This window comes from Xyrauchen texanus, chromosome 24 (assembly GCF_025860055.1).
Source record: "Xyrauchen texanus isolate HMW12.3.18 chromosome 24, RBS_HiC_50CHRs, whole genome shotgun sequence".
Taxonomy (NCBI): domain Eukaryota; kingdom Metazoa; phylum Chordata; class Actinopteri; order Cypriniformes; family Catostomidae; genus Xyrauchen; species Xyrauchen texanus.
Window position 1 is genome coordinate 17900210 of NC_068299.1, and position 27677 is coordinate 17927886.

Genomic DNA, 27677 nt, shown 5'->3' on the forward strand with positions numbered 1-27677 from the left:
AGTATTGCGTAAGCTAGCTTACGCTACGGGAAAGATTCATCTTTTCTGAGATATTGAAGCCAAAAAATTATCCTTAATTTTTGTATCCATTGTCAACGCAGTGCGGCAGCTGCAGACCTTGAGCGGGCTAGCTAGCGAGCTCATAGGTTGCTCTGCGGCAACTGCTGCAGCCTATAGACGAGCTTGGGCGAACTCGCGATCGAATGAGAGGCGTCCGCAGCTCACTGCATCAAAGCCCGCCAAAATGGGCGTGACTTGAGTGCATATAAGCGAAGTTCGTAGGCTGGAACCCTGGTTTTCATTGACTGAAGCGAAAAGTCGCCGTGGCGCGAAGCACGGCCGGCTACGCAATACTCGTTCCCTCATCTAGAGAGAACCGAGGTTACGTTAGGTAACCGATACGTTCTTTTACGAGAGGTTCTCTCGTATTGCGTAAGCTAGCTTACGCTACGGGAACCCATTGTCAACGCCGTCGCGCCAAGCATCCACCGTACGAGCCCCAGGGAATTAAGGGGGACCGGGGAGCCCTTATGAGTGGGGAAATAATATTTGGCCGGCAAGAATGCGGGTCATTGATTGTGTAATACATAAGCACATAGTGGGAAGGGAACGACAGAGCGGCGGTGCCGGTCTGTGTGGAATGTGTCCCATCAGTGCAGCTCACCAGGGGAGCTGTAGCGTATTAAACCGCTAGTAGTTTTGCCTGCAGAGCGGGCACTTCCATATTGTAAATATGACAAAGGTGGAGGGAAGTCCATCCCGCTGCCACACATATGTCGTGAATGGAAATCCCGCTGGACCATGCCCACGAGGATGCCATGCCTCTAGTGGAGTGAGCCCTAATGCCCAACGGGCATGGCAGGTCTTTTGACGCGTATGCAGCAGCAATAGCGTCCACTATCCATCTAGATAGTGTCTGTTTCGAGGCGGCGAGACCTTTGGTGCGCCCTCGAGCGAAGCAAAAGCTGCTCAGAGCGTCTGAAAGCGGGCGGCGCGCAGTATACAATCTCAGTGCTCTGACCGGGCAAAGGAGATTGGTGTCGTGTTCAGCTATCGGTGCTGGCAGCGCCGATAGGGAAATGACCTGTGCTCTGAAAGGAGTACCGATCACCTTGGGAACATAGCCGTGTCTCGGCTTTAAAATGACCTTGGAGTCACTTGGTCCAAACTCAAGACACGCAGCGCTGACAGACAGCGCGTGAAGGTCTCCCACACGTTTGACTGATGACAGGGCAGTCAGAAAAGCGGTTTTGAGTGAAAGGTATTTCAAATCCACGGATTGAAGTGGTTCAAAAGGGGGGCTTTCATAGTTTCGAGAACTATAGAAAGATCCCAGATAGGAACCGATGGGGGCGCGGGGTTCATCCTTCTAGCTCCCTGAGGAAGCCGGATGACCAGCTCGTTTTTACCCCATGACTGGCCGTGCAGGGGTTCAGCTGAACGCCGCAACGGCCGCCACATACACTTTGAGCGTGGATGGGGATCTGCCCTTATCCAGCAGCTCTTGTAGAAATACGAGCAGCGACGACACCCCACATGTCCGCGGGTCCAGGTCTCTGTCGGTGCACCATTTTGAGAACACAGACTATTTTGACGCATAGAGTCTTCTCATGGAAGGGGCTCTAGCGTGTATGATGGTGTTTATTACTCCTTCTGGCAGAGCGATGGGTAGTCGTTGATCACCCACGCATGCAGCCCAGCTCTGGGTGGGGATGCCAGATTGTGCCGCGAACTTCAGAGAGGAGATCTGCTCTCACTGGGATGGGCCACGCGCTGTCAGTGACAGCTGCGTAAGCTCCGGGAACCATGTCTGATTCTCCCAACGCGGGCTATGAGGAGCACCGAGTGACGCGTTTCCTGATCCTCTGCATTACCTGTGGCAATAGCGAGATGGGAGGGAAGGCGTAAGCGGGCGTCTGGGCCAGTCCTGGGCCAGCGCGTCCTCACTTTTCGAGAAAAATATTGGGCAGTGAGAGTTCTCTTTGGACGCAAAGAGGTCTATCTCTGCTCTGCCGAATAGGTGCCATAACGTCTGGACTGTTTGAGCGTGCAGGGACCATTCCCCTTGGGGAATATTGTCTCTGGACAGTCTGTCCGGGCCGTCGTTCAGGTGGCCTGGCACGTGCGTCGCCCTCAGCGAGTGCAGGTGGCACAGGGACCAACTCAGTATGCGTTTCGTCAGATGGAATAGGTTCCTGGATCTGACACCGCCCTGACGGTTTAGGTAGGGTACCACAGATCTGTTGCCGAACGGACCAGGACGTGGTGACCCTGAATGACCGGGAAAAAGCGCATGAGCGCGTACTCCACCGCTATCATTTCCAGACAATTTATGTGAAGGAGCTTTTCCTGAACTGACCATAGGCCGAAAACCGGAGAGCCCTCGCAGACCGCGCCCCAACCCGTGTTGGACGCTTCTGTCGAGATGACTTTTCGGCGAGATACAGCTCCCATTGTCACTCCCCGCTGATACCATTCGGCCACTGTCCAGGGCTGCAGAGCTGAAATACAGGTCTGAGTCACCTTGATGGGCTGGCGGGCTGTGGCCCAAGCCCGGCGAGACGCGCAGGTGTTTAGCCAATGCTGAAGCGGGCGCATGTGCAGTAAACCCAGCTGAAGTACTGCTGCGGCTGAGGCCATGTAGCCTAGCACTCTCTGGAATTTCTTCAGAGGCCTGAGGCTGTTCATCTGAAAAGATGCGGCTAGTCGCTGAACACGGCGCGTGCGCTGTGTAGATAAGCGAGCCGTCATTGCCACGGAGTCTAGTTCTATTCCAAGGAAGGAAATTGTCTGACTGGGCTGTAGTGAGCTCTTGGTCCAATTGACTGCAAGACCCAAACTGTTCAGATGGCTGAGGAGAACTGCTCTGTGAGACAGAAGCTCCATATGTGACTGTGCCATAATCAGCCAGTCGTCCAAATAGTTCAAAATTCGCAAACCCTGACTCCGCAGGGTGCGGCGCCGCATCCATGCACTTCGTGAAAGTACGGGTGCTAAGGACAGGCCGAGCGGAAGGACGGTGTATTGATAAACCTGGCCGTCGAGGCGAATCTCAAGAATGGCCTGTGACGGGGATTTATCTGAATCTGAAAGTATGCATCTTTCAGATCGAGAGAAATAAACCAGTCCCCTGGCGCACATGCGTGAGGAGTTTCCTGATTGTAAGCATTTTGAGCGGTCTTTTACAAGCACCTTGATCAAAACCCTGAGATCTAATATGGGTCTGAGGCCGCCGTCTTTCTTGGGAACAAGAAAATAACGGCTGTAAAGCCCGACTCGCTCAGAGAGGGTGGCACTTTCTCTATGGCCCTTTTGCACAGAAGGCTTGCTATTTCTGAACGAAGCATGCACGCTGCTTCCGTGTTCACAGTGGTTTCGAGCGCGCTCTGAAGCGAGGAGGGCGGCGATCGAACTGTAGCAAATAGCCCTGTTGTATTGTGCTTAACACCCACTTGGATATCCCTGGAATAGCTTCCCACGCTTTGAAGCGTAGCGCTAGAGGGTGAATGGCCAATTCGCTCTGATTGCCGCACACAGAGCTGAACAAAATGTGTGAGCGCGTTTAGTGTGTTTATGCATGATTGCTCGCAGACAGCATGAACAGGCTGTTTTGTGAGTGACTTCCGATTGGAATGAATGGGGAAAGAGTCACATCTGTTACGTGATGCGCAAGCATAGTCATGGGCACGGGACTTACACACAGAGGAATGTTTGCTGGCCGTGTAACAGAGCGGGCAGAGAATGGGCGCGCTCACGTATTCGTGGGCGCATTTATTGACTCTAGCGCTCGAGCGGTTCGTAACCGCTTTATGTGAGCGTGCTCTGGTGGGGACACGAGACATGCAGTGCTTGTGTGTAGAGGTGAACACTGGATTGTGGGCACATTTTCTACACATAGGGCTGGTCGTGTGACAGAGCTGCCAGAGAATGGGCGTGCGCATGCATTTGTGGGCGCCTTCATTGACTCTGACGCTCGAGCGGTTCGTAACCGCTTTATGAGAGCATGCTCTGATAGGGGCACGGGATGTGTTATGCTTGTGTGTAGGGGTGAACACTGGGTTGTGGGCACATTTTCTACACATAAGACATGTTTGCTCTTTACAAGATTTATTTGGGTCGCCGTGAAAGCGGCGTTTCAGTGCAGAGCAAGCGGGCAGTGTCACCGGCTTGTTGGCTGCTAAATTCACCACTGCAGTAGCCTGAGAGAAGGGGACTGACAGGGGCAAAGCTTTGACGGTGGTCCGGCCGCGGCGGGACTGAGCCGTCATTTGTTCAACACAGTTAGGAAGACTTCGGCTGCTCGGGTTTCAGCGTTACCTTAGATCGAGGCCCGCGGGGGGGCGGCGGTCTGTGGCGGCTGTCTGAGCGCGTTCGAGGGCGGCCGCCCTGTCGACGCTGAGAAGTCTGAGTTTGTTGAACTGGGCGCTGTGAAGAGGCTCGTGCAGGAGGCTGATCACGTGAGCGGCCTGTAGAGGAGCTAGCGAGACGCGGCAGGAAGAGGTTCATGGCTTGGGTGGCTTTCTGGACTTCTGAGAAGCGGTCAACAATGCCACTCACCGCGGAGCCGAAGAGACCGGTCGGAGAGAGCGGTGCGTTGAGGAACGTGGAGCGCTCTGCTTCTCCCATGTCGGCTAGTGTTAGCCACAAGTGTCTCTCGGTCACAGTCAGTGAGGCCATGCACTTCCCTAGAGCTTGGGCTGCAGCTTTGGTAGCTGAAGGGCGAGGTCTGTCGCGCCAGTAGATCAGTAACAGCCTCTGGATGCCTGCCTTTCTCATCCCACTCCGAAGAAGGTCTGCTTGTAGGATCTGTAAAGCGGCCATTGAGTGCAGAGCAGATGCGGTTTGGCCGGCGGCGGAATAGGCGCGCCAACATAGGAGGAAGTCAGCTCTGCAGGCCTTAGACGGGAGCACAGGCTTGGAACGCCATCTCACGGAGGGCGGACAAAGGTGTGCTGCTACCGAAGTCCTCGACCGGGGGATGGAGGAGTAGCCTCTCTCAGTGGCGCCGTCCACCGACGCAGAGAGGTGGAGATGTGGGAACGGGACCTGGCTGAAAAAGGAGCGTTCCACGACTTTGCAAGCTCCGTGTGTAATTCCGGCAGGAAGGGAGCGGCCGGCCGCGGGTGTAGAGCGGCGATGGCTTTGAAGAAAGCAGCCGTCGAGTCTGTTGGGTGCCTGCTCAGGGGCGGTGACCACTCGAGCCCGAGGCGGTCGACGGCCTGTGTGAGGAGGCGTGTTAACTCCCCTCGACTCCGGCACGGGTCCTGCTGGATTCCTGGGCGAGGAGGAGGCTTGGGAGCCTGACCACTCCTCGCTGTCGAAGCCATGATGGAACAGCAGCCCTTATCCTCCGCCTCGTCATCCGAGATGGCAGCAGTGCGGCCGCTCGGCGGCAACTGCGGCGTCCTGGGGGCGGGGAGGGTGAAGCGATGCTCGAGGGAGATGCTCCGGCGAGGCAGTCGCTTCAACCACAGTTTCCGGCAGCCTTTGTGAGCGGCACTTCTTCCTGCGTGGCTGAAGGTAAAGGCGCTGGCGGTTTCTGCTTTGAGCGCCGAGTCGAGCCCGCGGGTTCGACATCGGTAGCTCCTCGCAGAAATCGCATCCGTCCTCAGTGAGGGCGAGCTCTGCGTGCCCCAGTCCCAGGCAGAGAGCGCAGATGATGTGGCAGTCTCCTGTGCTGAGAAGGGCGCGGCATGAGGCGCAAGTGGAGCGAGGCATCTTGAAAAAGACGCTCGTACTCTTTTGTGAATAGTTCGTGAGAACTAGCTTGCTGAATAAAAGGATACGTCGTCGGATGGCGTAGCTTCGCAGGATGGCTGAAGGTGGCTGAGACGGCCGGCTTCTTCTAGCGCTGTCCACGCTTGCTTGATGCCCCTCGAACGGCGCGCGGCTTCCAGGTCAGCGATGCGAAGAGCTTCGCTGAAGAGATGAAAATCAGGGTTCCAGCCTCACGAACTACGCTTATATGCACTCAAGTCACGCCCATTTTGGCGGGCTTTGATGCAGTGAGCGTGGGCGCCTCTTATTGGATCGCGAGTTCAGCCCAAGCTCGTCTATAGGCTGCAGCAGTTGCCGCAGAGCAACCTATGAGCTCGCTAGCTAGCCCGCTCAAGGTCTGCAGCTGCCGCACTGCGTTGACAATGGATACAAAAATTAAGGATAATTTTTTGGCTTCAATATCTCAGAAAAGATGAATCTTTCCCGTAGCGTAAGCTAGCTTACGCAATACGAGAGAACCTCTCGTAAGAGAACTATTAATTATAATAATAACAACTATAAAACCAGCAATGATAAAGATAATAATAATAATGATAATACACCTAATAGAATATATTATCTAATAAATAGTATTATGAATTGTATTGAATTCATCCATCTGCTTAACAGCAAGGTGTGTATGCAACCTCAAAAAATAAATAATTCACAAAACCAACAACATTGCTAACTTTATTCAAGGCCTATTTTGATTTATTTTTTTACTCTTTCTCTATGTCTCAAGGGGCTAGGTGCTCTGACATCGCAATTTGTGCTTGCCTTCTCCCATGTGGCAACATAGTTGCAAAATAAAATTATGTGGTTTATTACACATATCAGGGCAGTTCCGAAGTGAAATTTCCACTGTGTGGCGCTAAAAGCATGTGAAATGTTCTCCCAAACAGATGAGGCTTTTAAAGTTAATGTTCTATCAACATTTAAATCAACAAAATATAACTCCCTACCTGAAACCTTATACCTAAACCTAACCGATCATTACATAAAAAGCAAATGTGACATGAAAAACAAAATCTTTGACTCAACCACATAATTTTGTGGTGCTTGTAGGATTTTATGGGCAGAAGAATTGTTAATTTCCATGCTCAGAGGCCAGCAGTCTTACTAAAGTTCCTCAACATCATAAATTGAAGACTGCTCTGCTGGCTCCAAGGAGAATAGCTTACATCTTGAGAACAAAGACGAGTTCTGTGGACACACCAAGACTCTCCATGTCATAAATCAGGAATGCCCTGAACTTGATGACATCCGGACCATCTGAATGAGACTCTCCCACGAGTTCTCAGATGGATCTTATTTCCTGTGTCACATGCTAAAACTCTGTACGAGACAAGAGAGCTTGAAAACTGTCTCACTGTCTTTGGAAGGATCCCTTCGAACTCTTCCTAAATCGAGGAACTTTGGCACAAATTAACTTTTCTTGGGCTTTTTCCAATGCATATACATATATTATGAACTATTACACTATAGAAAGACTCCATTGTCTCATTCTACACCTCTCAACACACATAACCTAATTTTATTATGCTAAGATTTGTTACATTATGCCTGACAGTGGTTAGAATCATAGAATGCATTAATGCACACATGATGCTCAATTTTACAATGTATAACAATATATATTCAAATGTTAATGTTTAGCGAAGTAACCATAAAGGGAAAATATGTCATGGTTCATATGTAAATGCTTGCCCATTTATGTAGAGTATGTTGATGTTAACAGATGTCATGTCTTTTAAATCCATACATTTATGGCTTTCAGAAGTAGGGACAGAAATATGTTCACATGGCATCTGAAAAGTCACTTATGATTGGCTCAGGACACCTTTGGTGTGCAGCCAATCACAACAGTACAAAGCATCCCCGCCTCAGACAAACCCCCTCTTCAGCTCTCTTCATCATCTGCACTCTTGCCCTTGTGGCTCTTAGCCCTCGCTCTGGTGCCCCCCTCTGTTTCCACACAATATAGAGTCAAGGAAGCTTTGAACGCAAAGTTCCGAAAAGAGATCCCTCTCTGCTCTATGACTCACACACGTGACCGGGTGTTGTGAGTCTCCCTTGCGGAAGGCCTTGCTTCAAAGCCCCACCTCATCATCCCAGCAACAAACTATCCATGATCTTAACAGAGGTCCAAAACATCGACAGAACAACCATAACTTTTTACTGACACAGCCAAAGAATCAAAGCAATTCAAGGAAACACAACGACACGCAAGTATGTCTCCAAACTTTTCCTAGACAGTGCTGGTGGTTTATTTAAATACTACAGAAGAAGTAAAGAAATTAATTATCGATGGCTCTCAAGCCATTGTCTATAGACTCATAAAGTTAAATTTCTCTGTACTGATCATTTCATTCACCTTCTGTTACAATTTACTCACCAAACTGTTTGTCGTGTTTGTCTATGTGTTTAGATTAGCAATAAAGTCTTGTTTGTATTCAAAGATAATTTGACTGCGGTATATTTTGATAAATAATCTTGTCACTTGATTTTTTTAAAGACCTGCGCTTCGAAGCTCGAACCATATCTAAATATATTTGTGATATTATTTTCAATAGCCATGAAAATAGTATTACTCTAAAGAATTAACAGATGCATAATTTTAATTCAGCGTGGCAGAGTGATTAGACGTATACCGTAATTCTTTCAATAAGATAATGAATCATAATTCGCTTATTAAGCAAATTCCTTACATATTAATTGTGATCGTAAACAACGAGCCTGTTGTATTACATGTTAAATGGTGGAGAATCTTTATTCAGATTTCTAATCTGACCATTTGTCCTTTATCCTTCTTATAATGGTGGTCGAACGCAGCTAATTCCATTATACAAATTCCTACAAATTATTGTTGGAGATATGCAAGTCGCTAATTTCCTTACATAATGGCGTAGACATGTGGACAGTTTGATTTCATTCCTAACACACTTAAATTCCATTACATATTAATGGTGAATGTACACAGGCACTTTAATTCATGCTGTGTACATTTATCTTACCAAATTACCCTACAAAAGTGAATTTACAACATTCTCGCTCACACAGTCTCCTCTCTTGTTTTCATTCTAGCAAGATTATTTTTTTTTTTAAATACTTAAATACAATTTAATGTGAATACTTTTTTTAATTTCACTGAAGTATGTTTTTGGCTAGATACATGGACTTTTACTCAGTATCCATACTTTCACCTAAGTATAATTTCTGAATACTTTTTATACCCCTGATCTCCCCATACCAGACACATATAGATAGCAAAATAGGCTTTAGACAGAGTGAAATTGGGCAACAGAGCCAGGTAATTGGTAAGGCCATTAAAATGAATGAAATTTACATGCAGATGAGAGAGGTAAAACTGAGGGAGAAACCTCAAACCGAAGCAGTGCTCTGTGTGGGATGAGGCCAGCATGCAAGCAGCTAACTGTGGGTATTTATGGACTCCCTTCAGCATAAACATTGCTATTGCCCTCTTTATAAATGATCTGAATGCATGACCTGTCACACATTTTGGAATTCATAATGTGCTGATTGAGTTTGGAAAATACAGCCACAATAAATGACCCCTTTTTCAATTTATGCTCATAAATATTTCATCAGATCAGAAAATTACAATCTTCAGAACCACAAGAAGAGATGGATGGATGGAAGTATCGATACTGAACAGCCCTGTGTGAGACGAAATTAGTGTAATTTAACTCTGCTACAGTCTGCACTGCTTTAATACTTTTTCTCATTCCAAGTTTCTGTTGAAATACAGTTGAGGCTAATGTAAAATTAATATACAAACAGGGCATTAGCCTACCCATATGCTTCAGCATACATCACCTTAAAATATGCTTATATCATTCACATCATTTCATGCATTTAAGTACTTGCTTAAATCACATAAAGCATTTTATGCATTTATCACATGCTTAAATCACTCAGCATTTTTACCAGGCTTTAACCTGTTGATACACAATTTACCTGTACGTGGTGGTGACATCACTCTGCTTACATTTAATATATAATTTACCATCTATAAATGTAATTAATGTTAACAAAATATACATCTTTTCAAAGGTCTAAGGGTTCGACATTGATATCTGATCTCTGTTTCACGATAGCAATGCTCCAGAAACAGCAGTTTAGTTATTTGTGCCAGGAGTACAAATTAAAACACGCAATATCAAAACGGGACTTCAAACCTTTGTTATGAAAACGCAGTCGCCAGATGTATCCAAATCACCACATTTGGGTCAATTGTCCATGACAAGCTGTCAATGATAAACATCCAATTGCACTATTTGTCCATAAAAGTGAAAAATATGAGAAATACTGATATATTCTTCATTGTTTACATGAGATCTCACCTGAAAGAATTACCCTTCGTCGTCGTTCTTCAACAAACTATGCAATCTGAGCAGCATTCATGTTGTAAAACTGTGTATTATCTAATATATTAGAGTCTCATAAATAAAACAAGCCTGTCTCCAAAGTCTATTTTTAAAAATGCAGCATAGTTTTATTCATAATAGCCAAGCAGTGCAGTCAGATTTTGTGTCATCTTGAAAGGTGGAGCCTTAATTTTACTCTGTGTGCTTCCAGCTATATTACAGAGAAATAAGCTTGCAGGAACCTAATTTTTTGTTAGATAATCTTCAAATTTGAAACATAACTTCTTTAGACTTGTGGCTTTGAGATCATTGTATTTCTGGGTTGTCTTGGTACTTTTATTATTGTTTTTTTAGATTATAATAACATGCACAAAATATTTCCATTACTATAAACTTCAGCTTCTCTAACTTTAAAAACTAGCAACATATATTAATTCAGAAACTTTGGAAATAAAGCCCAAAGTGTCTTCTTTCAAAAGATACTACATCTGTGTCCATACTCCAAAGGGTCCAGTAAATACAACCATTTAAATTCAGTTATGTCATTTTCATGGTTTGTGCTCAAAAAGGGTGTGCGTATCAACAGGTTAAAGGCATGTATAACAGTTTAAAACATACCACTCATTGCATAGAACACGTATTGCACTTCTTCACTAAACTGGAAAACATTGGGCTTAGAATAATTTATAAAGATATGATTCATTCTAAATTACATACCCAGTCCTCACAGGTGCACAAAACGTGATCAAACTCCATATTTGCTATCCATATACATTCATCAAAAATTATCCATAACACTCAATTTTAAATTATGACTCTTGTGAACACATATTTAATGCAATTTAACAATATTTTGAGTAGAATTTTATATTACCCAAATAATTCTCAACCGTTGAACAAAATTAGGAGCTCTCTTGTACAACATATGTTCTCACGTCTCTAACCAGCACACATGTACAACACGAGGAGTGCCAGAAAGCAGGTGTCGCAAAACTCTGGTTCTTAAAGGGGAAACATCCAATTTATTACATTTCTCCACTTGGCTACACACTGCACCACATCTTATCCCATTTTTGTGAGGGCGCTAATTCTAAGTACATTTTTTGTGCCAGCGCAAGTGGACCTTGGAAGCAAAGCACAATTTGCTATTTTCAAAAGCAGGTCTGTTGTCAGTGCAAATTCTAAATTCAGTTCCTACATTTGCAGTTTGCAGATTCCACTAGAAGGTGGTAATAAAGTTCATGTCCAAACTCTAAAAACATATAGTGGAACATCAAGTTATGAAAGCTGTAGTTGTCTAATGAAAATCCATTGTAGATGGATGTTTATCTCTTATCCGTTTGGTGAAGTTGTTTACCTGCTATAATTCTTGGATATGTTTTCTGCTAGGGTTGTTGAAGCTTATATTGTTTGTCATGCTTTTATGAATCGAACAATACTCATGTGTTAACCGATCGCGATGAATTTATGTTGTCCGGTGAAGTTACTGTGACATGTTTAATGTCTGAAATGGACTTCTTGTTATTATTATATTGCACATTTAAGCCTATTATTTTTACGTTTAATAAAGTATATTTTATCCCCATCATTATTGAATACTCATTTTATGTTTTTAGTTTACAGTGTTTTTGTGTGGATTGCATAGACGTGCTATTGTAGTAACTGAGGCTGGACAATATCAGTGGCGCCTGCAGTTATACGGACGGACGCACTGTTCGTACCATAAGCATTCCGATTGACCTGAGAAACATTTGCTCTCAGAATATTTCACCAATCAAGAAATGTGTTCAGTATTTCTGTTGACTGTTTAAAATAAATAGCAATGACCTGTTTGCAAATGAACAATTCTTTTGAGTTGATTATTTTCAGTGAATTGGCCAAACAGGCTTGCAAATCTCTCTGAATTGATTTGTGATTCAGTACAATAAGTTCGGACTGCACTCTCACTGAATCATTTGGAGCGGTTTCTCACACAGTAAAACAGTATCGGGATATTTACGAATACAGAGAACAAACAGCCAAATTTTAGCCAATTATTACATGAACGCTACTCATACTCAACAAAAGAAAAGAAAAATGCTTCTTTCAAAGTCACCAGAATTGAATGCTTTGGTGTTCTTTTTGCCAAAACATTATCACGGGGGAGCATGCCTGGACACCCCTAGATATAAGGTTGCACTGAGCAGATGTCTGTGCGTACCCTGAGATCAAATCCTGCAGGCGCCCATGGACAATATAGTATAAAAATAATAAAGTGTTCTATTGAACTCGTATAGAGCCATATCACAAGTTTAACCTCCTAAATTGAAAATTGTAGTACAATTCATATATTAATAGTAGATAAAACACTTGAATATAATCTTCCTTTCAGTGTTTAAGTATAAATAAAAATGAAGCACACACCAGGTCCATTTCACACAGCCAGTCCCAAACATCCATGCAATCACATATTAAGATCTACTGGTGGTGGATGAGGAGAGTCCCTTGTTCTCTATATAAAAGTGCTTTGAGTGAAGAGTCAGAAAAGCGTTTTAAGTGTACAATGTATTTAAATATGTTTAATAAGAGTGTTGTTTTTCTTCATCAAAGCAAGAAATATTTCAATTTAAAATATTTAAACATAGAACAAAATATTAACATGAAAATATCATGTTATGACTCTGGCTCTAGTCATGATCATATACAGTCGATGTCCAGGAAAGCTAAAATTGCGAGATTCATCCGCCAGAAGAGCAGTGCCGAAACATGACTGACGTAATGTATTCGTCTGCAAATTGCTTGCAGTTTTAAGCTTCAACCACAGATGTCGCTTGAGAGCACAAGTTACATAGTGCAGCTTTAAGAAAGTAATTTATTTATTTATTTTTGCAATGTAAGACAGTTTTGAGTAAAGATTCTATGAAGACACTCTCTCATGTGTTTGTTAGGAGAGCTTGTTCCTGTGTGGTTCAGAGACAGACTGTCTTCTCTCTGAATAGTGATTATTGTATAACTCACCCGGTGGGAAGGAGCACTGTGTAAAGTATTTGATCTCCCCATTTATCAAATTGAGGTTTAATCTCTTAACTGATCTGATTTCCCTGATGGCTTCCCATGGTTTCATGCTCCACAGAACCGTCATGACAGCATTAACATTGTATGTATTGTAAAGTCATAGGACATCAGGATATTAAAAAAGAGTCACAGAGACCCCTTATCCCCTTTTTCCTTTAGGTAATCAGTGAGGTCAGAGAGGGCTGGATTTCAGAATTATTTGCAAAGGAGCTCATTAGGAGTTCACAATGTCCAGTGGGGAGTATGGAATGACTGAAGGAGAACGGCAGATCATTCTCATTCATTCCTCGTAAGGGCAAGGAGCACAGTGCCCTTAAGATAGCGATCTGGTTTTCCTCCCAGAACAGTTAAGTAGGCCAGCAGGCTATTCCTTCTCCTCTCATTAGCTTTTCACTTTGAAGCCAGTCCCCTCCTATTATATTTTGTTTAAGAACATCTAACACATTCATATTTATGCACTCTTTGAACCTGATATTGAACTCCTTAGAATGCCCTTTTGCCCATGAGGGGAGCCCACTAAGTATAGCCCTCTTCATATACTCTCCACTATTGTATAGCCTAGTCCTACTAAAACAATTTAGTTCTTAGCCTTGACTAAGGTGGTCTATAATACCTGGAAAATCTTATCTGTTAGCATTCCCATTCATCTCATTGGCAGTTGCTTGGCTGGTTTATGCACCCTGGGTATTATGTGACCTACACACAACCATCTTTGCTCAGAGACAATATTTTTAAGCAATTTACCTGAGCCTCGAAACATCAAGCATTGTTAAACCATCTACTAAAACATAATGACTTATTTGCAATGTACATGTTGCTCGCAAAATGTTTATTTTGTGAATACATGGCTAGTATACACAACATCACTGGGACCCATCATTCAAGCACATGGTTTCTCTTACCACTGCTAAGCTGATGACTCGCTGCTCTACTTGTCTTTCTAGCCCAACGACACCACAGTGACAAAGGGAGCACGTTACACCACTCCTTGTCTCTTTTCACTGGCTGCCGGTTGACGCACGTATCAAATTCAAGGCTCTGATGCTGGCATACAGAACAGTCACTGGGTCTGCTCCAGTATACCTAAAATAATTTCTGCAGAGCTACACACTCACTAGAAGCCTGCGGTCGGCTAAGGAACATTACATTGTTGTACCAACACATAGAGGCACCAAAACACTTTCCTGGACCTTCGGCTTCATTGTACCACATTGGTGGAATGACCTTCCCAACTCCATCCGTGAAGATGACTCACTTTCTGTCTTCAAAAAAACAGTCACTAAAAAATAAATAAATAAATAAATCTTGTTGCACTTAAATCTTTTTTGAATATTACTATTCTGATGCTAGTGAAACAATGTAATATGGCACTTTTTTGTACCACTGTCTCCTTAAGATGGTTTGCTTATGTGTTCCTTCTTTGTAAGTCACTTTGGATAAAAGCATCTGCCAAATGAATAAATGTAAATTACCTATTGAATGGTTGTCAATGGACAAAGATGTTTTTTGCCTGCAAAATGGTTTAGTTATGACATCTACCAGCAGGGACTAACTGACCATGCAAACCAGCCAAATTGTAACCCCCTGCCCTGACCCATAACATTTTGTCTTAGGCCCCATGATTTCAAGCAACAGCCCATATTGATAAATGCATTGTGAAAGTTGAAGTCACCTTAGGTGATTTTTGTGATTCCATGCTTTATAAAAGTACCGCACATGATGAAGAGAGACAAAGGTCAGGAGAGTGTATGTTGACAAATTCAGATGTGGTCCTATTTTCTGTGCTTCTCTCTCCTTTATATTGCTGTGCGATCTCTATAAAACATGTGCTTTTATGATTGGTAGTGACAACTGTGGTGATATCTTGTCATTTTGTGTGTATTCTTTGATGTCCTTAGAGACAGTAATGTTTTTTACAGTTCTGTTTTTTATCTCTCTATTCAACTACTAACAAACAGGCCAAAGGTTCAGTGGACCATGTGAAACATATTGTAGAGAAGGGAATTGGTGGATGTCACAAAGAAAAAGAGACTAGTCATTTGTATTGAAAATGGCCAGGAAAGGCTCTTTACTACAGTACGTCAATATGCCTCTTAACCATTCATCAGCCCATTTCCACACTAAGCAGTAACCCCATTATTTCCCATAGTGGAAAACCCTTTTAAAACACAACATAATAGATAATGAATATTACAATAACACATATTTCCTCTTACTTTGCTTAAAAAAAAACAAACACTTTAAATAACACTAAGGCCATGTTAAGACTGCGGGCAAATCCGATTTTTTTCTCAAATCAGATCTTTTCAGGCAGACTGTCCGCACTATTAATTGCAAGTGATCAAATCAGATCTGCGCATTCAGACATAACCAACCTATCTGCATGGGTTGCTTTGGTAATGACAGAGGCGTACCCATGTGACGATGCTTTCAAAACAGATGTGGAAAAAATGGAGGTGCGTCATCTCGTTCTCCAAATAAGTTGTGGTGCAGAACTGCACCGTTGCAAAAGAAAAACTCAGTGACGGAGGAGACTGGTAAATATTATGATGTTCTTTGCTGCAGTCACCGATTTTTGACATCATCGTTGTGTGTTGCATTAAGAGTGATGCAAAAGACTAATTGAAATCTGAGACACATCTGAAAAAATCAGAATTCAATCACATTTGAAACCCCTCCCGATGTGGTTTGAATCAGATTCTGAAAAATCAGATTTCATGTGTTTCTTGCTGTCCACACTATCAAAACTCATCTGGATACGATCTGGATATGCAAAAAAAATCTGATTTTTTTGTGGCAGTCTGAACAAGGCCTAAGTCTAATTCTTGTTATAATATTGTTCCCTTATGCATATTGGTTCATGAGGATACTTAACCCTTGTGCATCCTTGTGGACATTTTTGGCTTTTTCAGTTTTGTTTTTTTGATAACTTTGTCTGTGTTAATGCTAACAGCATAAAATTTTCCACAGTTGTGAATTTTTATTGAAATTTTAATATTTCACCCTATTTTCTTTAAAAAAATATATTTTTTGCACTAGTTACACAAAATACTCCCTCTTAGCGTCGTTTTGGACAAAAATGGCACATTGAAACCCATTAAAACTGCGATTTTTAATCCCAGTGCCATTTAACTATAAAATTATGCAATCTTGTTTAACATACTTTCATTATGTTGGCAAGGCTTCAAAATTTACATTTTAAATATTTTTTATCAGATCGTGCCATTTTTTCAGGTTTGGCATATCATCGCTTTTGTTGTTGTTTTCTGCTGTTTTTGGCTTATGCATATTATAGAGCCAATTAGATACATTATGAATATATAATTTTGTGAGTGTGTTGGTATGGATTTCAGAGTGTGGTTTGTATGTGTCTGAGGCTCTAATAATAAAAATAAAAAAATTCTGTTCAGCATTTATTAAATTGAAAATAATTATAATTATTATATTTTTATAAAAAACAACAGTGGCATTATGTAAACAAACCGCGTTTAAAGTGTTAAAATTCTGAAAATAAATAAATGTTTGGTAATTATGATTAGAACTGATGCTGGTTAAAATATAAGTCAGTGAAAGTAGAAAAAATATTATTCTATAATATTTTTATGACACTTTTTGACATGGCCATTTTGTCCATTATGGACCTGAGTGGTAGCTTTTTTTAAAATCTGATACTGCATAAGCATCAAAATGAATGTTGTTGTTAAAGTGTTAAAATTCTGAAAATAAATGAATGTTTGGTAATTATGATTAGAACTGATGCTGGTTAAAATATAAGTCAGTGATAGTAGAAAAAAATATTATTCTATAATATTTTTATGACACTTTTTTGACATGGCCATTTTTGTCCATTATGGACCTGAGTGGTAGCTTTTTGTTAAATCTGATACTGCATAAGAAAAAAAATTCTGCTTAGCATCTATTAAATTGAAAATAATTATTATTTTTCATTTTTTCCTAAAAAAACAACAGTGGCATTATGTAAACAAACCAGCGTTTAAAGGGTTAAAATTCTAAAAATGAATGAATGTTTGGTCATTATGATTAGAGCTGATGCTGGTTAAAAAAATTATGTCAGTGAAAGTGGAAAAAAATATAAATCTATAATATTTTTATGACAGTTTTTGGACATGGACATTTTTGTCCATAATGAACCTATGTGTAACTTTTTTTAATTGATGCACAAGGGTTAATCATTTTGGGCTTTCTTGCTCCACTTACAGTATTGATCTGAAAGGTATAGGTGTTTCTTTGGTAACAGACAGCACCTTATCATGACACTTGTGTCCAGGAAAACTAATCTGATCCTGTAAAGAAAGCTCCTGCTGCTGCATACATTTCAAAAATTAACTTTGGCTGTCTGCTTACAAAACAATCCTGTCAACATGAAAATATATGAAAACGTGTAAACGTCAGTCTAGAGTCAGTCCAAAATTGGAGCAATGGTGTTTCGTTAGGTATTGATTTGTTTAAGCTCTGCTTTACTGCCTCTCAAAAGTATTCATTCTGTTCACATTTTAAAGGCAACATAGTGGAGACTGGCACAGATTATGAGAGAGTTTGAGAGATGGGTGATGTGTTTGTTTAATCAGAAACTCAGGAGCTGACCTTGTGAAGGGCAGCAGAGGAGCCCTGTACTCACTGATTACAGCAAAGAGACTGGAGAAAGATGTGGTGCTTGTTGGTGTAGAAAGACCAACTAAATTGTGACCAAGACAAAAAATTTCCAAAACGGCAGATGCGAGTGGGGTGGCCAATGGGGTGGCCAGGATTCGGTCCATGGTGGCCATGGTCACCCCCTAGCTCTGTCCCTGGCAAAGAGCAGAGGCAGTTTGAAATTAGTGCTGTTTTATTAGAGATATTGACAAATGCAACACATACACAAGCAGGTCAGACATTTAAGCATCTCCATTCATCCATCTCCTATAGCCGCTGTTCTGCTCCCTTCCTCACAAATGCACTATTATAATGTTATTACTTTACACAGATGGGATCAAATGAGAGTTCTGAGCAGAGAGAGACTCCAGCAGTACACAGTTTAGGTACACATAAAATTGTTCAGAAGTAAAATAATTCACTTTCACAGTCTGTTCTCAAACACATGCTTATTTTAGTCTTCTAAAACTGTACTGAATATAACCATTTTCTTCTATATTTTTATACAAAGGCATAACATTTTATTGAATATAAAGTCAAATTTTTTAGATGATCATGGCTCCTTAATTTTATTATACAATATTGATTCTCACTGTCCAGGCTCTGCTAAATGAATTAGCATTTATGGTTTAGTCTACCAAGCAAAGCAATATGAAATACAAGTAGGCGTGTATAACTGGCCTGGAAAAACATATTTATTAAAATAAAATATTAAAAACAATACATAACAACCCATCTGCATTCAATTGTGTTTCCTGTAGCTGTCATGTCATCCTTTTATTCAATTTTCTATGATGGCAATAAATGACTGGAAAACCTTTCTTTAGTAAAAAAACAAAACAAAAAACAAAAACAAAACAAAATAAATACAAAAATCTCAAGGATTCATGCAAGGACATATTCAGCAACTTTGAGTGCTCTACAACATCTGGTCTGTTTAAACAAAATAAACACCACTGTAGCCATAATTGTCTTGGGAAGTATTTGACATTCAAGAGCAAATGAAAAATAAAGGCTACTACCAAACACCCATTCTTTGATTTTCCCATGTGTTTGGCTTGTAGATGTTGGGATTATATGTTTAGACTAGGTGTTGTGTTTAGTTACCTACAGAATAGGTTCTTTGTGCCTGAGCGAGAGATGCTAGATAAAACAGTGCATGTTGTGTGTGCATTCACTCCCTGGACGCAAGTCTCATGGGCTTCAGTGAAGAATTACTATAATAACCCTTAAGCAAAACAAATCAATAGAGAAACAAATTGCTTCTTGGTTTGGCTCTGAAGTAGCTCTTAATCTATTTCCATGTCTGAATGTTGTATGTGAATATGAAGTAAAAATTAGATTGAATAAGGTAAACATTTAATGTTTTTTTAAGGTATGTATCTGCTTTGTATGTGTGTCTGTGTGTGAGTGCTACCACAATAGAGTGAGTGCAGAAGTGACACATGACTCAGACAGAAGGTCCTTTTCATCAACAGACAATCAGGGTCACACCTCCTGCTGAATCCATTGTACGTAACAAGGATCAGTGCAAGCTTTTTTCTCTCTCACTCTCTGTCACTGTCTCTCTTTCTCATAGTTTCCGGTAACACTTTATAATGCAACATTATAATGGTCCATCATTAATAGGTAACTATGCAGGATTTAATGCAGGATAAATGAGTAGTACTACATTAACCCTTTAGTTACTACTATTGACTATGATCATGGGTGTAACCATAGACCCCCCAAGTAAAACACTGTAGCCTTGATTTAGCGACCCTTTACATTCATAAATTAATTCCCACAAAGTACCCATGCATGATCTTGTTCATAATAAAAACATAATCATTCACATTTCAGACAAATGTTAATGTTTTGATTAGTAATTAATAAATTAGCCATAGTTAGTTAATAGTTCTCAATGAGGCAGATCATATTCAGTAATTATTGATTACCAACAATGAACTACCTCAGTCATCAGTTCACTATTACTTACTGATTGGTTAATCATGTTTCCATATTAGTTAATAGTTGTAACTAAAGTGTTAACATCGTACGACTCATTTGTCCTGCATTAATTCCTCCATATTTACCTATTTTTGATGGACCATTAATATAAAGTGTTACCATTTTTTCTTCCTCTTTTTTCCAATGGAGTGTGCATGTGAGCTTATAGATAGCACTGTTTGAACAATATAACAATTTGCCAGACACGTGATCATGCTAACCCTTGCTAACACAAGTGTTTTTGTAGTTTTGGATTCTTCATTTTGTTTTTATTTCAATTTGATATAAACTAAAACTAAACTGTAACTGAAATGAATTTGAGATAAGTTTTTATTTTATTTTAGTTTATTTTGGAATTAAGAAAATGTATTTTAGCTTAGTTTTAGTTTTTAGTTTTTAGTTTTTTTTTTTCAGTTTTCATTTTTATTTAATCTCAACTCAAATAAGACAAGCACATTACTTTAGCAGTTTTATTTTTGGCACTTAAGTTAAAGTCTCATGTTGCACTGTGAGGATTATTTTAAGTAACAAATTGCCATTTTCTAAATTCTGTTTACATTTCATGAAGTAATAAGCAAAGCCCATAAGTAACATACATGTAATGCTTTTGTCACGTTGAAATAATCCTGACAAATAATTGTGACATGCTAACTTCTCTTCAACCACATTTGCTTGTTATGTTCCACATTGGATTAAAGTGTCAACTAAATTACTTAATGTAAATGTAAACACTATCTTTCCTGGTCACACATGCTGTTTGTGCACATGTTCAATGACAGCTGGGACAGCCTGAAAAGGAATGAATGAAACAAGTAAATAAACTGTAACAAATAATCAACTAAACTTTTGGCAATAATTCCACCATTGGCATGATAATAATATTAGATTCTCCTAGTTAGTGGCCCACATATATTGTGCATCCCTACCTTAAATGGTTTACTTTTGTATTTTACATTTATATATTTGACAGATACTTTTATCCAAAGCACCTTGTGTTCAGTCTATACGTTTTATTACTATATGTGTTCCGTAGGAATTGAACCCATAATCTGTTCCTGTAGCTCAACTGGTAGAGCATGGTCCTAGCAACATCAACTTTTTTGGATTTGTCCAGGGAACACATGTACTGATAAAATATGTATACCTTGAATGTACTGTAAATCATTTTGGATACAATCATGTGCCAGATGCATAAATGTAAATTTAAAATGATGCTGGTGTCGCTACCACCATGCAGAACACTGATAAATAGCCTAAATGGTTAGACAGACTGTTAGAGTAGGGATGGATGAGACCACTTATTTTCTGTTCGATCCGATACCAATATTTTCAAGTCCAATATTAACTGGATAAAATGGGTAATTTAAAATAATATTTCTTGTCATTATTATTATTATTATTATTATTATTTTTTGTTGCCAAAACAGAAAATGTTTAGACTTCTGTTTTGTTTACCCTTACAAAAATTAACCATTTCACTACAGTAATACAGTATAGGTTAACCATGGTATTTTGATAAAACATAGTTACCACAAAATTAACCATGGTTACTACTACAATATTACTGTAGTAAATCAATGAGTTCAATGGTATAGTAACTTCATGTTAAATATGTATTTAAATTAATAGGTGTCATTATTGTTACTTTTATTACGCTACTATGAAAATTGTTAATACTTGATTATTATTCTAACAAATAAACGAATTCATATTACGCAATAAACTGTTAAGCATTAATATGAGTGTAGTAATGTTCACGTTAACACTTTATCTTGTATTACCATATATAGCCTACATAAAAATTTATGTTTTTATTTATTTATGTAATATTATATGCTTTTCTGTGTAGACTGAAATTGTTTTGCTACTTAGAAATATAAATGATTTGATATCACGAGAAAAAGGCACCAAAAAAGAGCATCAAAAACTATCAGGGAGTGCAATCAGTATTGTGAAAATACATGCAGTATTTTCACAAAGTTTAATTGCATAAGTTACATTTAAATGTATATACATATATTTACGTTTAGCAGGGAAATATATATGCAGTGCAAATTATAGTTTTTCCAGGGATGCTTGTGTGTCAGACGCTGGAAATGTCCCGCCCCTTTCTGAAACGGAAAATATGATTGGTTGGCAAATATCCAATCGCGTCTGAAATTAACATTCTGATTGGTGGATCAGCTCAGTCGAACTGTCCGTCTTGCCAGTGCTAACCAGTGCATCTCTGTGCACGTTTAGAGAGAACCCCTGTAAAAAAAAAAGACATAAATAATAATAATAATAATAATAATAAATAATAATAAACACAATTCACTCAACGGTGCTGCAGAATCTTGTTATTAGATTGAAAACAATATTTTCAATACAACATCATCTGAAGTATTGATACTATTAAGATCGATCCGCCCATCCCTAGGTCAGAGTCTCTGCTCGCCTCCCTGCACACACAGCTTGGTCAGGTGTCATATTATTTCACCTGTATACTGGGTCAAGCCCTATAGCCGGGTATACAGCCAGGTTTATTGTGCAGAGCTGCTGCACTTCTGCTCACCTTTTTGCTATATTGAAGAACTAGATTGTGTTTTCCCTTTTTTACAAAAATGTCCAAGTGATGCCTGTTTTAGCACACAGAAGGATTTAAAAGACATGCCATTATTGAAAATTATAGGCTGCCTCACAGCATTTGCACTGCATAGGCAGTATAAAACAGTCCCTTGTGTTAATTAGCTGGTCTATAAACAAGTGAATAATTACCATTATTTCTAAGTCAGTGAGTCAGCCCACATTGGTCTGTGAAACTCATGGTTGTTTTTTGTTATTATAGGAGCTGTGATTTTGTTAGCAACATTATCATTTAAACATCAATGCTTAATGAACCATCTGAAATGTATGGCTAATTTGTTCTTTGTCTTTTGCAGCTCTGATATCGGCTGGTTGTTGCACAAACTCCTGTAGAAGTGTCAAGCTTTGGGACAGGTAAAAGCACATTTGGACTGTTTTACTGAAATACTCAGTGTAAAGCAGATGGTTTGCACATGTTACATGTGTTTAACAGGGATGCAAATATAATTAGCTCTCAGTAGAGTTTAGAAAGGGAGAAATGTGTATGCTTGAGACAGTGTACTGTATAGACCTATATGAAAGAGGGATTTTGCTTTAATGTAAGTATGTGGTAATATTATTGGCTGTGCTGTAGAAGGTATGTAGGGTTAAATGAATGCTGACTGCTCCCTCAGTGTTCCATCTAGTAGTATCAAGGAGAGAAGTTAATATTTAATGGTGAAGCAAATTTAATGGACAAACAATTCAACCTGCCGTAAAGAGAACAGTTTTAAATCTTGAATTTGCTGACTGCACACCAATTTTTGCTCTCATACATAAACACATGGACACATCTATGCATGTACACCCTTCTTTGAGAGCTTGAATATACAGGTTCAGTACAAATGTGAATATGTTTAAAGGGAAAATGTTTTCATAATATATGCACCATGTTGTTCCAAATCTTTATGACTTTCTATCTTTCTTGTAACACTAAAAGAGATGCTTAGCAGAAAATCAGAGCAACTCTTTTCCATACAATAAAAGTAGATTGGACCAGGAGCTTTCAAGTTGCACCATAATTTCAATAAATGCACCATAAAAGCATAAATGAAAGTAGCTGATACGATTTCGGCACTGTATTCCAAGTCTCCTGAAGTCGTATGATAGCTTTGTATGAGAAAAACGTAACTCCTTATTTAAGGCCCTCCCCCCCACCACTGTCCAAGAAAATATTTGAAGACAATATTATCCAAGGGAATAATAAACACAATTAATTGTATGATTCCAGACCTTTCTGTGAGGAGTTTGATGCTTTTTATGGTGCATTAATGCCCTTTTTGGTCCCCTTCTACTTTTATTGTATGAGGCCCATTAGGGGGCTCCGGCAAACTTCCAATGTGGCTTCAAGATGATTTAAAATTATTTAAAATAAGATAACAAGCTATAAAGACTGAAAACTGATAACAAATTATAATGTGCATCTTGAAGCCACATTGGAAGTTTACTGGGACCCTAATGGGACCCCCTCTCGTTGAGAACCCCTGATTTAAGTTATGCATGTTTGAAATTATATGAGGGTTAGTAAATCATTTTTAAGTTAAAAAAATAAATAATAATAAAATATATATTCAAATTCATATTTGGCTGAACCTCTACACTTTTGACATATAGGTATTTTCTATTCTGATCAACTGTTCATTTCACCCCATAGTTTTGATGCCTCCTGACCATTGCCTTCACTGGATCCGGCGTTGAGACCCAGGCCATGAGAGAGGATCCCTTTGCTTTCAAGTCACCTGCACTGACAGAGAGATGGAAGGAGAGGATGAAAGAAAAAAAATTAAGTAGCAGCCAGCATCTACCATTGCCCCAACCATGGTGGTTCCTGATCTACTAATACAACTAACAGCCCTGCACAACAAATGCCTGGAAAGAGATTCCTTTGGAGTCAAACCGATGGAAATAACATTATTGTCACAAGGATTACTCAGATAGGAGAGTTAATGATCTCTCTTTTGCCAACAAAATAGACCTACCTCCTTTGAACGAAAGCAGACGAAACAAAAAAGTTTAAAATGGGACTGAGAGGCTTTACTGAGAGATTACCCATTTTGTTTACAGTTGCCAAAAAACAGATGCAATCAATCTGACAAAACCTTTGCACACATAGGCAGACAGCTATTATCAGACTGGTATTATGCATCTGAGACTAAGGGCAACATTTTTTAAGCTGTGTTAAGGTAGGAGCAATAAGTGTCAATGGCTTGCAAGTTTAATTAGACATTCTGAATTTTAGTGTCAATGTCTATGAGAATGACATTTCGATCACTGCCTGGCTTTCATTAAAGGAATGGTTTACCCCAAAATGTTAATGTCATCATTTACTCACTCTTATGTTGTTCCAACCCTGTATAACATTCTTTCTTGTGTGGAGTTATCTAGTAGAATATCTAAGCTGCTCTTTTCCACAAAATGAAAGTGAGTAGTAACCACAGCTGTCCCTGGTCCCCATTCACTTTCAGTATGCTAAAAATCCTTCTGTAGATATTTCCTTTTGTGTTCCACATAAAAAAGCCATACAGGTTTGGAACAACATGATGGTGAGTAAATGTTGACAGAAATTTTATCTTGGGTGAACTATCCCTTTAAGGGCTATGTGAGGACATATAATTGTCTGTGTTGTCAACAATACGACAATGTAAGATGTCTATAGTTGCTGAAAAATCTGCATTGAAACAAGAGGTGCTCCAAAACACTATCTCCTGTCTCTCATTATCCCACAACTGATGTTTTTATAGACACTTGTGTTGTGTGATGTGAAAGAATCACACAGAAAGCTACTGCTGCGTGCAAGACTTGTGTAGCCAGACACTTTTCTTGTATCTTGTATTTTTGAAATCAAGCAGCCACAAAGCTATATATAAACATTGCAAATCCTGACCATTTCCATGCTTTGTGAAATTGCCAAACCCATTTTATGGTTCACCAGTAAAATGGGATTTTGTTCAGTCTGTCTGTGGATCCAAAAGGAAGGGAAGCCTTATTGCTCTGTTAGGGACCAGACCTGCCTGGTTTCCATTGAAACAGCATGCTTTAGGCTTTTAGGCCCTCAATGCACATTCTCTGTTTTTGGACCATAATTGAGGTGCAAAATAACTTTTCTGCATACTAACTTCCTTCTGTTCCACTGGACTACATAGACCATCATGCCTCTCTTTTTAGCAGGTATTTGATTAAAAATCGTCTGGCTGACAGTACAAAATATACCCACATTTGTTCCCTGTGTTGTTGCTAAATTAATGGGATCTAAATGAACTAATCTAAATTAATGGGATCTGATATTAACATTTGAGCCCTCACTGAACATTAAAGACTTTTCTAACTCCGCTAACATCACACACCTTGTAAACCATCAATCCTTCTGTATACTGTCAGTATTAAATACAGCAAAAGCTACTTGATAAACTCATTAACCTGTGATCTTTTTTATTTTTGTTGACAGATTATGAGACAGAACAAATACTAATATATAAAACTTTTATGTTTTTAAAAAGTAAAGAGTAGTTTAAGGCTTAGTTTTTTATATATGATAACTATTATTGTTATTTTTGATGTACTGGTATTATTGAATCTATAAATATTATACTAAGAGATGTATGTTAAAGACAATAAAGTCTTCTTTATGCAAAACACTTGTTTGTGTTATATCTATATTTTATCGATATCCACTTCATTCATTGTGACTCCAGAATCCTGTCTCAGTGCATTAAGCAGCTAACAAGTAACTTTACACTATATTAACTTCTCTAAGTTTTTCCCAAAACATTGTGCCAAATTATGGAATAGTGTTATATGAATTTAATGCACTCATTCAAAATGTAAATGTTCAAACATGCTTTAGTAAATTACGTTTGAAGCACTGTCCTCACCACCCATTTCTCTCCAAAAACAGAATGTGTCTGTAATGTGTTTGTGACTATGTGAGAGTGTGTGTGTGTTTGTGTGTACTGCAAGTTATGTGTGCCCTGATCTGCTTTTAGTAAGTAGGCAGGTATATCAGCCAGAACGCAAGGGGCAAAGAGCAGCACTGTGTGCTCTGATTAAGATGTATTATCGTCAAGGGAGCATGACGCATGCGCGCACACACACACACACACACACACACACACACACACACACACACACACACACACACACACACACACACACACACACACACACACACACACACATGTTGGTCTACCTATCATTATGAGGACTTTCCATAGACATGATGAGTTTTATACCGTACAAACTATAGATTCTTTCCCCTAACCCGACCCCGAAACCTAACCCTCACAGAAAACTTTCAGCATTTTTACATTTTAAATAAAACATCGTTTAATATGTTTTTTATGCTATTTAAATTATGGGGACACTAGAAATGTTCTCATAAACCACATTTATAGCATAATACCTTTGTAATTACCGGTTTGTAACCTAAAACATTTCCTCATAAACCACATAAACATGCCCCCCCCACACACACAAACACCAGTAAAAATATATCCTCGTAAACCACCCAAACCCACCCATACACACACACACATTCTTGAGTCCCAATGTCTGCTCTATGCTTTTCACTGCATTGCAGCACACGTTGGGATCCTGCTGAGAGTGGCCCAAATGCCTACCTGACCAAAAACCACCCAATCCATCAACACAAACATCAGACCAAGTGGAACCAGAGGCCCAATATATACTCTTCTGCCTCTCTCTCACTCTACAACTCCTATCTCTCACTTCATCTCTCACATAAACGTACACACATTTTCATTAAAAACAGCCTCTTCATAATTACACCAATCAATACAATAATGTTTCACAGTGGATGTGGGTCTGGCCCTCTCAAACCCAGAATGAGCTGGTGGAAAACGAAGACTTAAAAATGCAGTGCTGTTTAAAGACAAATAAATAGTTATGAAATGCTGAGCTGGAAAAATGCAGCACTTCTGGCTTCAGCAAGCACTGTCAGAGGTAGTTGTTGCAGAATGAGGCACAAAATAAAGAAAATACAATAAGGAAGGTTGAAGTTAGGCTGTTATTTAATAAGGGTTATATATGTATATTTTATTTGTGTTTATACTTAATTGTAAAAAGGTGATATTTAGAGGGGTCATATCATAAGGTCCACTTATAATGTTAATCAAAATGTTTTTCATGAGCATTTTACATCCTCTCTCTGACCCTTAAGGCAGTCACACACCAGACAAGAAGCACCATGGCGTTGTAGGCTAGGACATGGCACAG

At 39.9% G+C, this 27677-nt stretch overlaps 1 protein-coding gene across 3 annotated transcripts in view; it reads left to right on the plus strand.

The window, feature by feature from the left end:
* LOC127617976 (coiled-coil domain-containing protein 85A-like) overlaps nucleotides 1-26001 on the plus strand; it is a 50118-nt gene extending 24117 nt beyond the window's left edge. For 2 of the 3 annotated variants that reach the window (XM_052090174.1, XM_052090175.1), the window contains exons 3-4: nucleotides 22763-22820; nucleotides 24100-26001. In XM_052090174.1, the coding sequence (XP_051946134.1) occupies nucleotides 22763-22820; nucleotides 24100-24115 (74 nt within the window). In that variant the 3' untranslated portion in view covers nucleotides 24116-26001. Of the gene's footprint in view, nucleotides 1-22762; nucleotides 22821-24099 lie in introns of those variants that run through there. The other variant, XR_007967389.1, reaches the window with a different exon arrangement.
* The last annotated feature ends 1676 nt before the right edge of the window (nucleotides 26002-27677 follow it).